Genomic DNA, 18,201 nt, shown 5'->3' on the forward strand with positions numbered 1-18,201 from the left:
AAGTGTAGAAGTTTAAAGTGAAAAGGTGCAGATACCATGTAATTTAGTGATACAACTGTAGAGTTTGGAAAGTTACACTTTTCTAATGCTGTGTTGTTTGTTGTTTGTTTTTTTGAAAGGGGAGCATCTACAGCCATAGATTTCATAGCAATCAAATATGCCCTGTTTGAAACTTACAGTTAGATCAGCCAGTCAAGGATATGTTCAGCTTGCACTAAGCAACTCAAACTTTGGCAGCTACCATTGATGAGAAGCTGGCTAATGTACTAATCAGGTGCTGGTCTCCTAGCATTTCCAACCTAAGTTCGCTCTTCTTGTGCAATATAGTCCAACCTAAGTTCTTTTGCAATTGTTATCCGCAGAATCAATTTAATTGCCATGTGTGCACTCTTTTGTGTAATATTAGGCCAGAATTATGCAAACCTATATGATATTCATTACCTGCCTCTTCCTGAGTTATGGGTACCCTAACAGAGCTTGTACTGAATCTGAATTAGAAATTACATCTGGTACAGAATGTGACTACCCGGGTCCTGACCAGAACCCCATGAAGGGCACATATTCCACTGGTCCTCCACCAGCTACACAGATTTCCAGTAGAGTTCCAGATCAGGTTCAAGGTGTTGGTATTGACCTTCAGAACCCTTTCTGGTCTAGGACCTGTGTATCTGAGGGACTGCCTCTCCCAGTATGTCCCCCAAAGAGCACTTTGGTTATCTAGTGCAAACTTACTGGTAGTCCGCAACCCCAAAGACATCTACCTGGCTACAACCAGATCCAGGATCCTTTTGGCTCTAACGTAGTGGAATGAGCTGCTGCCTATGACTAGAGCCCTGACTGAGCTATTATATTTCCTGCAAGGGCCTGCAAGTTATTATAGTGCCTGTATAGATATATATTACAGGGCCTGCAAGTTATTATAGTTCCACAGGGCCTCTTCCACCAGGCCTATGGTTGAGGCCAGGGTGCTGAAAGAGCCACCTTCTAATCCTCACAGTTCTTCCCCACTCCTTTTTTTTCCCTCCATGCAACTGAAATGCCTACTATATCCAACATGAGGAGAAGAAACAATGGCAAAAAATAGGGGATGTGGATAGGTGGTTAGATAGTTAATTAGCAAAATCAGTTGCTGGATAGAGAGTTGGTTATTCATAATGTTTAAGTTTTACAATTTTATATATATAATTAATAAATTAGCTACCTATGTATTTTAATATGTTGTAATGGAAGAGAAGTAGTCTAGAAATTTACTACTACTAATAATAACAATATTCTACTTTTGGTATGTTTTGGCTGGAGAGTTAATCAGAATCCTGTGATTTGTTCAAGCTGTATGTGTGTAGTGAATGGAGTGAGAAAGTTTAATTTTGTTTGTTGACAATGGGTGTGTATTAACTTGCAGCAGGTTTTTACTTTTCTCTTGAGTATACATAATTGAATTAAGGCTGATCCTACCTATGTCTACTTATTTGTACTTATTACTGGACTCCTCCTGCTTGGTACACTTGCCAACCTCATGACTTGGTGCATTTGCAGTATTGTTTTATAGGGGTTCTGCTCCCTCACTCTCTGTAGTCTAAACTTATAAGTGATGTTTGTCCATAATTTTATCCTATAATAGGTATTCTTGATTTTGCCCATTTTCTGGGTGGCACTTACAGAAGGCCTGTCTCAGATGAGCAAAGCTATCATGGTAGCGTATGAGGAGGAGGTGGTCCTGCAGATATATGGGTCCAAGGCCATGAAGGGCTTTGTATGTGAAAACCAGTATCTTGAATTGAACCTGGTAACTTATGGACAACTAGTGGAATGTCTTCAGAATGCCTGTTCTCCATCTAGCTTCTGCTAAGAAGTAGGTTGTGACATTTTGTGCTAACTGGAGCCTGAGTTTACTCTGAGGCGAAGACCTATATAGAGCACATTATAGTACTCTAGTTTTGTTGGTATGGTGTGGATCCAGATTTGTAGGGGACCATCTCCTGAACTAAACAGTTTTTGAAAGCAGTTTTGAAGCTGCATTAACTTGCTTCTCCAGCAATAATGTTGAATCCAGTATAATCTCAAAGCTGGTAACAGAGTAAGCAAAGGCCAGCTGAACCCTGTCAGAAGTAGAAAGCCCAATGTCTTCCATATTCCAACTCAAAATGATATAGTTTCACTTTAATTACTCTTAGCCATTTAATCACTATAGACAGGTAGTAATTTTAGGACCTCTATGACATCACCAGGTGTTTGGGGTAAAGATATATAGAGTGTCATCAGCATATTGATGCCAACCCCCAAAATATGAATAATTTGTCCTAAGCACTTTACATAGAGGCCCAAAAGAGATCAAACTGGCCTTAACCAAAGTCAGGACCTTTTCAGCCGTGGTCCCAGTCTAGTGGAACACTCTACCAGATGAGATCAGGGACTTGTGGGACTTACAACAGTTCAGCAGGGCTTGCAAAGCACTGCTGTTCTGCTGGATTTATGGTTGAAGCAGAGATGACCCATCAGCCAAAGATGAGTAGACAAGAAAAGGTAGTTTTCAAGCTGGTGATGGCAAAAACTTTATACAAACAATATAAACGAGTTATAAGCAGAATGAGTTCTGAGGTACAACAGCCCCGTTTTCGTTTTTACTTCATCAGTGAAATTATCAATATAGTGTAGTATTTCTTTAGATTGATTTTACAAGGATACTAACAAAGTTAGTCTTCAATACGCAACCTTATATTTTAAGACATATATCTTGAGTCTACTAATACCAAAGGTCCAACAAGGTAACCATTCATCTAGGGAATCTTATAAGTGACCCCACTTATAAGATTCCCTAGAGAGGATGATTATCTTGTTGGACCATTGGTATTAGTAGACCCAAGATATATGTCTTAAAACATAAATTTGAGTAACGGATATATGGTTGAGACTTAATAAGTCCTACCATGAGATCCTCACCTACACTGGCATCTGCAAATGAATCTCCTAGGGAAATGAAAACATACTGTCCTCAACCATAGGACAGGATCTATGGACAATATTAGATTCCCCCCCCCTCCGAATTTTAACTTTTCCAGGCTTTAGATGTCATTTTAAGTTTTTATATAATTTATAAATAAAGTAGTTGTAAAGCCCGTTGCATGCAAAAATGCAGCAGATGCTAGCGAGAGGAAGTTTTTTGGGGGGGAGCAGGGCTGTAGAGGCATGGAGAGGCCTCCCAGCCATTTGCCCAATCCTGACTCCCAAGGTGGCAGGTTGAGGGTGCGTTGGGTGTAGCGTCTGTGGGCCCCGGGGTGGCCAGGTGATGCCGCGGCAAGTGGCACCGGCCCTATTGCCTCCCCCTGCGTAGTGATGGTGGCTCCTCTTAGGGGGCCACCACTGCCGCTGCCTCCCATGTTGCACCAGCGGTGCAGCCTCCTCTTGGGGCCCTGCACCACTGGGATCTGCCTGTGTCCGCCGGTGCTGCCACTGCCAGCTCCTGCTCTCCTCCCCTGCCAGCTGAGTGGAACAGCGGGGCGCCAGAGATGCATTGGCTCTGGCAGCCAGGCTCATCTGTGACCAGGCTGCTGGACAGGTGATTGGGCGGATAGGAGGGCAGTTGGTGTATGGGCCAGCCCAATCAGGGTGCGGCCAGCTTATCTGGCCACATCCCGATTGGGCCAGATTTGAGTCCGGACACTAACTGGGGGCCGGACACACTCTACCCCGGGACAGTTTCCCAAATATTAAGAGGAACTATGGATAAGGATTTTGTAACCTGTAATCCCACAGGACAGGCTGCACACTAATAGCTTCCATTGCAAATAGCATGGGTGTGAGTGGGTTTTCTGTGGTTAACCACGTTGTTCCAGTTCACTTCATTTTGGCACTTCAGTTCCCAAAATCATTCTAAAGGTGATGAACGATTTTGAAGCACCTAATTCTGCAACGATGGCAGTGAGGATAGCTAGATGCAAAGAACGCTCATTATATAAAAGGGGCTATATCAAACAACTACTATTGCTAACTCTTGATTGTCCATCTTCTATGGTCCCTGCATGGATTTTAAAAGATACCAGTCTTATTCATTTTGAAGTTTACAGATTTCAAGAAATAGGATATGTATAACCTATGCTTGTTGTCCTGAGCACTTGTTCCATGATGGGAAATTTTTTATAACTAGATTTCAGTCTGTAGGATGCAAGCCTGCTCTAGTGACCTTTATTAAACAATTGTGCATTTCACTATTTTTGGTGACATGACTGAAAATGTTCAGCCCTTTTACTGCTCATTGTTTGTTTTTTCTAATGGAACAAAGGGAGCAGTGTGCAGCTGTTTCTTCTGCTACAGTCATGCTTTTATTTTTGGTAAGTAAAATGGGTCATGTTCTTGAAGACTTTTTAGGAAATTCAAACATTTGGTTGCTGTTGACCTGTTTCTCCAACCAGGCCTATAATTCAAGTTTGTAGAATATATTTTAAAGGTCCAGTTTGACTAACAGGGAGACTTTTGGGGTTTATGGTATTTTAACATTAGTAATTCTAGATTAGATCGTTGGCAGTTTTTCTATATATCTACCTTGATTGGTTGTACATTTTATAAGCCACTTTGGTATCCATTGTATGGTGGAAGATGGGGAAATATAGTTTTAAATTTTGTTATGGTTGTGGCAGGATTGGAGCCTCTTAGGTCTTCCCAAATGCAATCGTTTCACATTTCTTTCTTTTTTTCCCCAGAAAAAAAAGAAAACAAAATTGCCTTATCAGTAGGCTAAAAATGTTTATTCCATGCTACATTAATATTTTCCCGCCTTTGAATAAAATAAACTAAAAGGTTAAATAAATGTCAGTAGTAATTAAAACTCACCTTCCTCTGTGTATGGACTCAGACCCACAAGCCAAATCAAATGAATTGAATTTTTAAAAATTCAAGAATACTAAAACAATTATCCCTGCCAGAAAAGGATAGATATCAAATGAACTAAAGAATAGATTAAAAAGAGGAAAGAAATGGTGTCTCTCTCTCTCAAGGTTTCCCTGTGGGAGATAGGAGGGACCTTGCCATCTTGGTACTTTGGGAATTAGTGCCGGTTTAGGTTTTTTATGGGATTTTATGAAATTATATATTTTTATATAACCTGCCTTGAGGCTTAGGAAGAAGGCAGGCCTTAAATTTAAATAATAATTAAAAATTGCCATAGAATCATAGAGTTGGAAGGGGCCATACAGTCCATCTAGGCCAACCCCCTGCTCAACGCAGGATCAGCCCAAAGCATCCAAGAAAAGTGTGTATCAACCTTTGCTTGAAGACTGCCAGTGAGGGGGAGCTCACCACCTCCTTAGGCAGCCTATTCCACTGCTGAACTACTCTGACTGTGAAAATTTTTTTCCTGATATCGTTGTACTTGCAGTTTAAACCCATTACTGCGTGTCCTTTCCTCTGCAGCCAATGGGAACAGCATCCTTCCCTCCTCCAAATGACAACCTTTCAAATACTTAAAGGGGGCCATCATGTCCCCTCTCAACCTCCTTTTCTCCAGGCTGAACATTCCCAAGTCCCTCAACCTATCTTCATAGGGCTTGGTCCCTTGGCCCCAGATCATCTTCGTCGCTCTCCTCTGTACCCTTTCAATTTTATCTACATCCTTCTTGAAGTGAGGCCTCCAGCATTGCACACAGTACTTCAGGTGTGGTCTGACCAATGCCGTATACAATGGGACTATGACATCTTGTGATTTTGATGTGATGCCTCTGTTGATACAGCCCAAAATGGCATTTGCCTTTTTTACCGCTGCATCACACTGCCTGCTCATGTTTAGTTTACAATCCACAAGTACCCCAAGGTCTCGTTCACACACAGTGCTACCTAGAAGCGTATCCCCCATCCAGTAGGCATGCTTTTCATTTTTCTGACCCAGATGCAGAACTTTACACTTATCTTTATTACATTGCATCTTGTTCTCATTTGCCCATTTTTCCATTCAGATCTCGTTGAACTCTGTCTCTATCTTCTGGAGTATTTGCCAGTCCTCCAAATAGTACTGATAGTCTGATTCTCAGAAGGTATGTGGGGCATATACCTGCTCTGGAGAGAATTTGTCAGGGCCCCCTCCCTCCCACCCACCCACCCAAATACACACACACACACAGACATAAAAAGACATCCTCCCTTCCCCCCAAGTTTCCCATTTACCTGTTGGTTTCCCAACCTCCTCCCTGCTTCTTCTCCCTTCCTCACTTGCAATCACACAGAGATTCACTCCCCTTCCCCCTATTTCCCCCTTTACCTAGTGGTTTCCCACACAAGAAGAAAAACAAGACTAAAAAAAACCCTGCATAGGCTATAACACGTCCCAACTGGCCATGACTTCTTGCTTAGTAAACCCCAAAATCTCCAGGTACTTTTGCAAGCTGACTAGACAACCTTGTTTTTCTTAGGTTTGACTGCAGCGTTTGACACAGTCAATCATGTGCTGCTAGGCCACCATCTAGCCAAAATGGGGATACAAGACACAGCCTTGAAATGGCTGTAGCCCTTCCTCATTCAGATTCAGAAATTGTGACTTCTTTGGATAAGGCCTTTCTCTGAAATCAGGCTCAGAGGGTGGCATTTAAGGAGATAACCTCCCAGCATCAGGCCCTGATATGTGGGCTCCCACAGGGAACTAGTCTCTGCCCCATGTTATTTAACATCTACATGCACCCCCTCTCACAGCTGGTCCAGAGTTTTGGGCTGGGATGCCATCAGTATGTTGATGACACCCAGCTATTCTGCTGGTGCCACCTGTCAACACCCCCAGATGCCTTGGCCAGGTGCCTGGAGACTATGGAGAACTGTCTCAAGCAGAGCTGACTGAAGTTAAAACCAGCTAAGATAGAGGTTCCATGACTAAGTCAACTCACAGAGTAATATTGTGCAACTCCTGACTCTTGACAATCTAACACCTTCAATCATCAAGTCTGGGTGAGATCCATGGAAGCCCAGGTCACAGATGTTGCTTGAGGGACAGGTCCATCTGTGCCAGACATGACAACTTGTATATTACTTAACAACATCCATCCTACCCACCATGATCCATGCAAAGGTCGCCTCCAAATTAGACTTCTATAATTAATTCTGTACAGGGTTACCCTTGAAGCTGCTCTCCAATTGGTCCAGAAAGCAGCTGATCAGCTCCTGACAAGAGCCCCATGGAGAGCACATATTAGTGCTTTTCCAGCTGAGCAAACAGGGATGGGATAGAATACAAATGAAATTATTTATTTATTTATTTTCCAAGCCATGCCATTGGGTCAAAAAGGGCCCACCCATATGTTGGAATATAATATCCTTATTCCTCCAAGTGTAATGCCTGTTCTGAAAAATGAGCAACCTAGTGCTAGATTTTCTCATCAGGACAGCATCAAATCAACTGGGAAGTTTTATAAAAGAAAGACTATTCAAATAAAGATTCTTGCTACAGCTGGGGCAGTATAGCGTAGAGAGTGGTCTTCATGTTCTTTGGTTTTTTTAAGCTAGTTTGGAATGAGCATACTAAGATGTAGACAATATGGTTTGTCTACTGTATTAAATTGAATGTATTTATTATGCTAAAACTGGTAATTGATAAGGACTGTTCTCTAGAAATGTGTTCATTATGTGCACTTTAGAAAACATGGCAGGTTTTGCAAGTTGAGTAAAAATATGAATGAAGGGTCTGTGGTTCAGTGGAAGAGCCTTTGGTTTGCATGCAGAAGTCCCAGTTTGAACCCTCAGCATATGCTGTTAAAAAGAACCAAGCAGTAGGTGATATGAAAAATCTTGTGTGAGGTCTTGGAGAGCTGCTGCCAGTCTGAGTAGACAATACTGGCCTTGACGGACTGATGGTCTGATTCAGTATAAGGCCGCTTCCTGTGTATGTTCAAGTGTTAGGTGAAATATTTTTAAAATTCTCTGACATTTCATAGCTATGGTATTTGTGAGTTTGAGTGATACTGTTATTAAGAATGGATTTGATCAATTATACTTTATGTGGCTATGATTCTGTATTCAATTGTACTTCAGCAAATAGTAAGGTACTGGTAATTCTGTTTGTTTAGAACCTTTGCACTCCAAGACATTGATTTTAGTAAACATCCCATTATTGCTTGTGGCCTCATCTTTACACCGCTCCACAGGAGCAGTATAAATAAAGCAGTAAGGGGAGTGGGGGAGGGCTCGGTCCAGGACGGGGGGCCAACGATTGACCCCTTGCCCCTGGACTGATGAGTCGGGAGGCGTAACCCACCCACCCCCCAAGCTGCGCTGCCTTCGGCTGACAGCCACCATGACGTGGCTGCCCACCAACAAGGCAGGCAGGTAGGCATCCACCCTACTCAACCCCGCCCTCTTCTCCCCGCCCCCACTCGCTACTCAACCCCGCGCTCCACCACCACCGCTTTCCCACCCCCAAACACCCAGCCAGCCACCCTTCTCAACCCCAAACTCTTATTTATTTATTTATTTATTTATTTATTTATTTATCTATCATACTTATATACCGCCCTCCCCGGAGGCTCTTCCCTCCTCACGACTTGCCCACCCACCCAGCGGACCCTTCCCCCCCCCTTCCTTCCACCGCTGCCCCATCCCCTTTCATGGCACCTGCCTGCCTTCCTCCCAGAATTCAATTTCTACTTCCTTCCTTCCTTCCTTCCTTCCTTCCTTCCTTCCTTCCTTCCTTCCTTCCTTCCTTCCTTCCTTCCTTCCTTCCTTCCTTCCTTCCTTCATTTCTCTCTCTCCTTTCTGCCTCTCTCTCTCTTTGCCTCTTTCTCTCCCTCTCGCTTGCTCTCTTTCTGTCTTCTTGCCTTTCTTTCTTTCTTCCTTTCTTCCTTCCTCCTAGCCATCCATCCACCCATTCCACTAGCACCCACTGTATTTTTGGTACAGCAGGCTTAATTTCTAGTTTTATTTATATTTCAACTTCAATACTGCCACTCCCAAATGGTAGTACAGTAAAGGTAAAGGTAAAGGTATCCCCTGTGCAAGCACCGAGTCATGTCTGACCCTTGGGGTGACGCCCTCTAGCGTTTTCTTGGCAGACTCAATACGGGGTGGTTTGCCAGTGCCTTCCCCAGTCATTACCGTTTACCCCCCAGCAAGCTGGGTACTCATTTTACCGACCTCGGAAGGATGGAAGGCTGAGTCAACCTCGAGCCGGCTGCTGGGATTGAACTCCCAACCTCATGGGCAGACAGATTCAGACAGCATATCGCTGCCTTACCACTCTGCGCCACAAGAGGCTCTGGTAGTACAGTAGTAAATGAGAAAATGAGTGGTGTTACTGACCTCTTAAACAAAAACAGAATTCATAAGCACAGTGTTCATAATACAGCACAGTGAGCAAATATATAATTTCTTAAGGCCTTGTGTGATATGTGTACACCGGGCTTTCTCAACCAGGGTTTCATGAAACCCTGGGGTTTCTTGGCAGCCCTGGAAGGCCTGGAGGATCATTGCCCATAGGGTTGCTATGGGTCGGACACGATTTTGCTGCTAACAACAACAACAACATTTGTTAAACATTTATTGGTAAAACCATATATAGTCATGTTGACCCGCCCCCTCCTGCAAAAAAGGCCTGGAAGGGGTGGGAAGAGGAGGGACCCCAGGTGGGAGTGTACACAGCTATGCTTTCCAAATATATTCCGCACAATCATGCCACTTCTGGGGTTTTGCGAAGCCTGAAGAATGTTTCACAGGTTTCTTGAGGGTAAAAAAGTTGAGATAAACTGGTGTATGCACATGCATACTGTACTGAATGTCCATGTTTCAGACTGTAAGTTCTAGTGAAGCTCTGCTGTTGTTGCTTACTTCCATGTTCCATCGATTAAGATGGCTTTATCTGTGGAATGGGTATCAAATACTTCGTGTCTAACAAATTTATGATTTCTAGAAATGTGTTCTTATGTAAAATTCTTCACAGTAGCAGCAGAATATGGCATTTAAATGATATTCCTATACTTTACTGTTATTCTGGGAGTTCCTGTCCTGCAGTGTTCATCAAAGAACTGGGTAGATGCTGTAGGAAGGAGTCTTCAGGCACTAATATTTAATAACATTAGATAAATTTCCTCATGTATTGGATACTGCTATAGATCTTGTTGCGTCTGTGTTGTTGTTAAAGGTAAAGGTAAAGGTATCCCCTGTGCAAGCACCAAGTCATGTCTGACCCTTGGGGTGACGCCCTCTAGCGTTTTCATGGCAGACTCAATACGGGGTGGTTTGCCAGTGCCTTCCCCAGTCATTACCGTTTACCCCCCAGCAAGCTGGGTACTCATTTTACCGACCTCGGAAGGATGGAAGGCTGAGTCAACCTTGAGCCGGCTGCTGGGATTGAACTCCCAGCCTCATGGGCAAAGCTTTCAGACGGCTGCCTTACCACTCTGCGCCACAAGAGGCTCTAATGTGTTGTTGTTACCTGGGATAAAACTGAACATCTATGTCAGGATTGGCCAAGTTCTGGTTTACCAGGTGTACCATGAGCCAGCCCCGGCCAGCATGCTTTGGAAGGTAGATATATATGTTTTCAGGAGCTCATGATAATTGCAGTTCATGGACATCTGGAAGGCCACAGTTTAGCTCCCCTGTTCTGGGTCTCAAGCTCTGATCTACTTTTTTATTTGGGGTTAAAAGGACTGGACCATTCTTATGAATATAATTCCCCCCCCCATCAGTTTAGAAACAGTAGTGATTTAAACTGTGACCTCCATACAAGCCTGTAGGGACTTAGGTTTTTGTAAATGAATCTTAGATGCACAATATTTTGGGAAATTAGAGAAGGAACTAATCTAGAGAAAATGCATATGGGGAAGGGAGAGAAGGAAGTTTCTGTGAGCCTTGAAGAATCCAGTGAACATGTTCCCCAAAAATGAGCGAGTTGCTTCACTACTTAGCTGTTTAACTACTACTCTTTCCTCTCCCTCTTCATCAGTTTTCCACAACTTATACATTCCTGTATTATGGGGAAGTGAGAGACTTTATTATTCATTATTAATGAGTTTGATGCTGTATACACACTACAAAAGCATGTTGAATAGATATATTTAATAGATGGCTGTTTTATGTTCTTGCAGTGCGAGATGCAAAAAACCTAATTCCTATGGATCCAAATGGGCTTTCAGATCCTTATGTGAAGTTGAAACTTATTCCAGATCCTAAGAATGAAAGTAAAAAAAAAACGAGAACGATTCGTTCCACTCTTAATCCAAATTGGAATGAGACATTTACATTGTAAGTTGAATGTTGATACTTTTTCTACCACTAGTTTTGTTTGCAGACATTATATTGTGTTCCTGTAAACTTATTGAAATGGCAACAAATTCCTTCTTTTATTTGCAGTAAATTAAAACCTACAGACAAAGACAGAAGGCTATCTATTGAAATCTGGGACTGGGATCGAACAACTAGGAATGATTTCATGGGTTCTCTTTCTTTTGGAGTGTCAGAACTCATGAAAATGCCAGCCTGTGGATGGTAAGACATTCCTTAATAACAGTGGCAAAAATCACAATCAGAAGGAGAATTTTTTTTTAAGACAGCCATAATTGATGCTGTCCCTGCATCATGAGCTCTTCCTGTTCAAACAAGAATTGGGAGCACTTGACACTGCTTGTGTAGAATGGACAAACAGTTCACAAATCAGTCATGTGTTTTGAATGCAATTTTCTGACAAGTCACTTATGTCAGCCTAACACTGCAAGCCCATATGTAATTACTAGGCTTAAAGTCCTCTTGAAGTCAGTAGGTTATTCCTATGAATTAAACCAGTATACAAGTACACTTAATGGACCTAAACAATATAGATATTAAGAAAAATTTTGCAAATCAGACTTTTTGCCTTGATTCATTTCCATTCATGAACTGTTTTAATAGTGATGATTTTATATTGGTTTTTGAGAATATTATATTTCGTGAGCTGTCACAAGGCAGCATATAAATTTTCCGGAGAGGCAGCATAAATATTTTCTAAATAAATCATTTTCATTCCATGAAGTAGTTTCTTTGCATTCCACAGGTACAAACTGCTTAACCAGGAAGAAGGCGAGTATTACAGTGTTCCAATACCAGAAGCAGATGAAGGTGGCAATGTGGAACTGAGACAGAAGTTTGAGGTAAGAATGTGTGCACATGCTGTAAAGGTGAGGATAATCTGTTCCTTGATCCTGTGGTGCCACACTGTAACATGCTACAACAGACCGGAACAAACTTCTTAACCCTTGTTTTACCATACAGCTCTTTTACTATCCTTCCTAAATCTCCAACTATACCTCTTTCTGTTTTTTCCCTTTTTTCTTTTTGTCTGTATTTGCTTCTCCTAAAACTGTTGCTAGACATCCATTATGTTATCTTTGTCACATGGATATTAGGGGGAGATTTACTGTAACAGTAGTTCAGTTATGGAATCAGCTGTCTGGGGGAGGGGGTAAGCACCCTGTCACTGGCAGTCTTCAAGCAGTGGCTGGATGAATGTTTGTAAGGAATGCTTTAGGTTGACCCTTCATTGAGCAGGAAGTTGGAATACATGGCCTGTAGCTTGATCCTGTGGTTCTAACCTATAACACGCTACAACAGACAGGAAAAAAATATTGCTTCTCTGAGTGGTGTGGGGCTGATACGTCTGTCTTCCAGAATGGATGGACAGTGTGTTTCTTAGCTTACAAGATGCGAGGGATATATCTTGTTTCCACATCATTACTTTGAGGGGAGTGACAAGTGGAGTATCTCAGGGCAGTATGATGCTTAAAGTTGCTTATTGTTATAAACTGCCCTGAGCCGGCTATGCCAGGAGGGGCAGTGAATAAATCACATAAATAAATTTAAAAGTTGCTTATTGTTTAAGGTGAACTCTCCAATAATCTCATTATTGTTTATCATTTCACATGGAAGGATGTTTTAGTTTTGAAGCCTTGGGAACGGGGCAGATAATTAGCTGAAGTAGCTGCCCTGGCTGTTGGCCTTCAGATCTCCTCCTCTCGGTCTTGCAATAGCCTTAGATGGTGAAGAAAGAAAGCATTTATTCAGAAATATTTCTAGAATTAATCAGTAAATATGTGGCATATATTAAAAGTTGGAGGAGGAGGAGTGGAGAGAAGAAACAAAGAGCAGTGAAGTGAAGATTGCTTGTTGCTGTTTCTTCTCTTCTTAATGTGGGACACAAACGTTGTAGGACAAAAGGTAGAAAGAAAATTTTCACGTTGGAAAATGTAGTTTGTCTCATTGCTCAAACTAAGAAGGGAGGGAAAGTAGTGGTGTAGTTATGGGGATGTATAGGGCTTACCCATTAGAAGAGGAATGCTTTTCTCCCTTGAGCAAATAAACTAAGGCCCATTCCACACATATTGGATAATGCACGTTCAATGTACTTTAGAAGTAAATTGTCCTGTTTTGCACAGAAAAATCCAACTTCAAAAGCATATTGAAGAAAAAAAGAGTTGGTTTTTATACCCTGCTTTTCTCTACCAGAAGGAGTTTCAAAGTGATTAACAATCACCTTCCCTTCCTCTCCACACAACTGGCACCCTCTGAGGTAGGTAGGGTTCAAAGAGCCCTGATATTACTGTTCTGTGACAACAGCACTATCAGGGCTGTGACAAGCCCAAGGTCACCCAGTTACCTGCATATAGAGAAGCGGGGAATCAAACCCAACTTGTCTGATTAGAAGCTGCCATTCTTAGCCACTACACCACGCTGGCTCTCTGCATTATCCAATGCGTGCAAAATGGGCCTAAACTAGAGGACTTCTTTGCTCCTCTTGAGCATTCAAGAAGATTTGATTGTCTCCTTCAGGATGATCCTGCCTGTTTCTCTGAGATGAATTCAGGATGGTGTTCATCTTCTCAAGAACAATTAATCACCTCCAGCAATGATACAGTGATTCATGATTTCTGATCATCATCTCCATTGTGCCAGCATGGTAGATCAGAGGAACTTCGTCTTCTAGCAACTTAAATATTTCTAATTGCAGAGACATTTCAGAAAATTTATACAAAACATTATAACATCTTATTTCTCTGGAACTGAGAGGAGTGGTCTATAACCAAAAAATTGTCTAATCAGCTATTGAACCTGGGAAGTCATAGGAATATTCATGAGCTGACTTTGGATCCAGGCTTGAGATATAAAGGAGCTGTAGTAAGAGATGAAGTAAGAATACATAGTATCAAAACTGGAGGAAAATAATATAAGATCTGTTTATATGCAGATGACATCACAGTTTTTAAAAATGGTATTGAATAATCTAGTGAGACATATGGGAATGTTTTTGGGTACAAATTAAACAACAAAAAATCAGAAACTATATTTTTAATACAAATGTAAAAGCAGTTAAAAACAACACTTGGATTGCAAGTATGAAAAACACTGACCAACCAAAATATCTTGGCATTTGGTTAAATTAAAATAATGCTGAGATATTAAAAGTTAACATTGCTCCATTAACAAACAATTCAAGAAAACAAATTCAGAGTTGGGAAAATTTTAAACTATCCTTGATTGGTCGTATAAATACAATAAAAATGAAGATTTTACCAAAACTGTCTTTCTTGTTTAGTAATCTCCCTATAGATATTCCGGGAAAAATAATAAATGAATGGCAGCTCTTAATAAATACATTTATCTGGAATAAAATTAAATCTGTAATGAATGTTAGTAACATGTATGATAAGAAAACCAACTGAGGGGTTGATGTACCTAATTTCAAACGGTGCTACCAACCCTTTATATAATGGTACTACCATTATATAAAATGGTAAAGGTAAAGTGCAAGCACCGAGTCATGCCTGACCCTTGGGGTGACGCCCTCTAGCGTTTTCATGGCAGACTCAATACGGGGTGGTTTGTCAGTGCCTTCCCCAGTCATTACCGTTTACCCCCCAGCAAGCTGGGTGCTCATTTTACCGACCTCGGAAGGATGGAAGGCTGAGTCAACCTTGAGCCGGCTGCTGGGATTGAACTCCCAGCCTCATGGGCAGACAGCTTCAAACAGCATTTCTGCTGCCTTACCACCCTGCGCCACAAGAGGCTCTAAGAATTATATAGATGCAACTCATTCAGAACAAGTGTTTGTAAAGGTTCCACTAAAGAGTTGGACATGGGTAAAAAGAAGAAATATACACTGATAACACCATTATAAATAGCATACTTAAGGCATGGGTTGGGTAGAAAATAAATCACATGATCTTTCTCCCCAAGCATCCATTATTAATTATATGATAGATGAAAAAGCCCAGAATTTACTTCTGAGATGATATACATTTATAACTTTCAGTGAATATAGAAATTAGATTAAGAACCAAGTAATATCTTACAAGGATTTTGAAAACTTGATATTCCTGAATTTGCATATTTACAGTTTAAGGGTTGTATAATGAAACCAATTTACTATCAGAGAGATAAGGTGTCTTGAAGATTTTGAAGAATTAATGTTTTCATATGGAAACAAAATTACTTATCAAGTTTGTTCTATATTACTGAAATCTTTTCTCAAACATAGTAAAAAATATTTTAACAAATGGCATGAAGATCTAAAAGAAAACTTTTGGGAGGAGGAAAAGTGAAGATTTATTTTTCCCCAAGGCACAGTTTTCACAGTTAGCTTTTCACTAATAGAGAACCTGCTAAAGATCATACATAGGTGTACATAGGTACATAGGTGACACATCTAACACCCTTAAGTTTAGCAAAAGTTCATAAAAATAATATCACCAAATGCTGGCACTGCAGTTAGAAGAAGGCAGACATTTCACATGTAGTGGAAATATGAGGGTGCTCATAATTTTTGGGAACAAATAGGTCAAATTATATCAGTTGGCCTAGAGATAAAAATTCCATTTAATCCAGATACCATGTTATTAAATTATCTCCCTACAATTTCAGGTGAATATAGAAATATTGTTTTGTATATGGTTACAACTGCCAAGCTGATATATGCTAGACAGTGGAAGGAATATGTCATTCCAAAGATCCAAGATTGGTTATCTAAAATAAAGGAAATGTATAATTTGGTTAAATTAACTTCTTACAAAAATAATATAGCTATAGAGAATTTGGATTCTATCTGGTCTAAATTACTACAAAAATGTCAGCAGTATTATTTTAGATTGTAATCTTAAGGTTTTTTGCTAATTTTTATAATCTAGCAATGTATTGTGTACCTTTTACTGTTTTGTATACATAATGTCACTTCTTAATTAATAAAAAAGGAAAAAGACATCTAAAGGGGCATCTAAATTTGTTTCTGCTGGGAGACCATATGAGTTTGAACCTAATTATCTAGCTATAAATGTTTTCCCTTATGAAGGAAGTCAGATCAGCTGATCCACCAACAATGGGCCTAAACATCTAGCATTTCTCCATAAAACTTGACCTTCTTGTTACAAGCACTTCCTTTTGTTCATTCCTATCAAAATCCAAGATAAGTGTTTGCATATTGTTCTGATTTCCTAGAGTTGAAATTAAATTTCAAATATAGTTTTGGAATCTCTTCAGCCATTAGGCAATCTGAAATATGTGTTAGTGTACCGAAAGTTAGGTAAAACTGAATATACCAAAGAGAGATTTGTTAGACTGGTTGAAGTTGAAATTCTTGGATAACAGGTGAGGTGTCAGATGATTGGAGGCAGGCAAATGTTGTCCCCATCTTCAAGAAAAGGAAAAAGGAGGATCCGGGTAACTATTGACCTGTCAGCTTGACATCTGTAGCTGGCAAAATTTTGGAACAAATCATCAAACACACTGTCCTTGAGCAGCTGGAACAGAGAGCTGTGATTTCTAAGACTCAACATGGGTTTTGCAAGAACAAGTCATGTCAGACCAACCTTATCTCTTTTTTTAGAATGTAACTACCTAGTTGGATCAGGAGAATGCTGTAGACATAGTGTATCTGGATTTTAGTAAAGCTTTGGAGACCAAGATGTATGAGGAAAGATTGGGGGAGCTTGGTTTAGCCTGGAGAGGAGACGACTGAGAGGGGATCTAATAACCATCTTCAAGTATTTAAAAGGGTGCCATATAGTGGATGGAGCAGAGTTGTTCTCTCTTGCCCCAGAGGGACAGATCAGAACCAATGGAATGAAATTAATTCAAAAGAAATTCCGTCTAAACATCTGGAAGATGTTCTTGACAGAGCGGTTTCTCAGTGGAACAGGCTTCCTCGGAAGGTGGTTGGTTCTCCATCTTCGGAAATTTTTAAGCAGAGGCTGGATAGCCATCTGACAGAGAGGCTGATTCTGTGAAGGCTCAAGGGGGTGGCAGGTTACAGTGGATGAACGATAGGGTTGTGAGTGTCCTGCATAGTGCACGGGCTTGGAGAAGATGACCCATGAGATCCCTTCCAACTCTATGATTCTGGTGGAATACTCTTCCTGAGGAGAGCAAGGCCATCTGGGATCTTTAACAGTTTTAGAAAGCCTACAAGACAGAGTTGCTGCATCAGGCCTGTGGTTGAGGCCAAGGAATAAGATCAAAGGTTGCTGGCCTTTCTAGCAACCTGACAATTCTATCTGGAAACCACCCATTCAAAAAGGAAAATTGCTTCAACGTGGAACAACCCCAGGATATAGATTTTAGCTGTAAATAAGTGGCTTTTAAACTTTTAAGCCTTAAATTACTATTACATGATTGTTTTTAACCAGTGGTTCTCAACAGCTCCGACTCGGCAACTGTCAGCGGGGTCCGTGTGTGTATACGCACGGGCAGCAGTATACGCACGGGCAGCATGTCCACATGCGTGCGCGCAGGCAGAACAGTCGGGCTGGTGTGGAGGTGGCCATTGCCATGGCTCCTTCTCCCCTGACCACTGCCACCGTCCACTGCCGCCTCCACCTGCTATCACTGCCGGCCACCACTTGTGGCTGCCCGCTGCTGCCACTGCGGCAGCAACCAACCTGGGAACCCCACATAAGGGGCCAGGCGACCCCAAATGGGATCGGGACCCCAGAGTTGAGAACCACTGTTTTAAACCATGTATATTATATTTTCATTGTTCAAGATTTGTTTTACTAGCCCTGGGCAGCATAGGAAAGTGTTGGTTATAAGAATAAAGTTTTATTTATTTAATTAAATTACCAGTTTTTATTTCTCATGTAGTAGGTGCCCACCCTAATTTTGCTAAGGGCTGTCCAAAGCCTGAACTAGCATGCTCAGTTTTCACAGCATTTAATTGTTCCTGTATAACTTTACTTGCCTCCTCACAGTTTGAACTCACTTATTGCATTTTCTCTC

General features: G+C 41.2%; 1 protein-coding gene across 1 annotated transcript in view; it reads left to right on the forward strand.

Moving 5' to 3' along the window:
• Positions 1-18,201, forward strand: part of PRKCA (protein kinase C alpha) — a 212,838-nt gene that overhangs the window by 135,920 nt on the left and 58,717 nt on the right. The window contains exons 6-8 of the mRNA XM_077328390.1: positions 11,055-11,211; positions 11,320-11,454; positions 11,996-12,092. Of these exons, the coding sequence (XP_077184505.1) occupies positions 11,055-11,211; positions 11,320-11,454; positions 11,996-12,092 (389 nt within the window). The remainder of the gene's footprint in view (positions 1-11,054; positions 11,212-11,319; positions 11,455-11,995; positions 12,093-18,201) is intronic.

Source organism: Paroedura picta, chromosome 3 (genome assembly GCF_049243985.1).
Source record: "Paroedura picta isolate Pp20150507F chromosome 3, Ppicta_v3.0, whole genome shotgun sequence".
NCBI lineage: Eukaryota > Metazoa > Chordata > Lepidosauria > Squamata > Gekkonidae > Paroedura > Paroedura picta.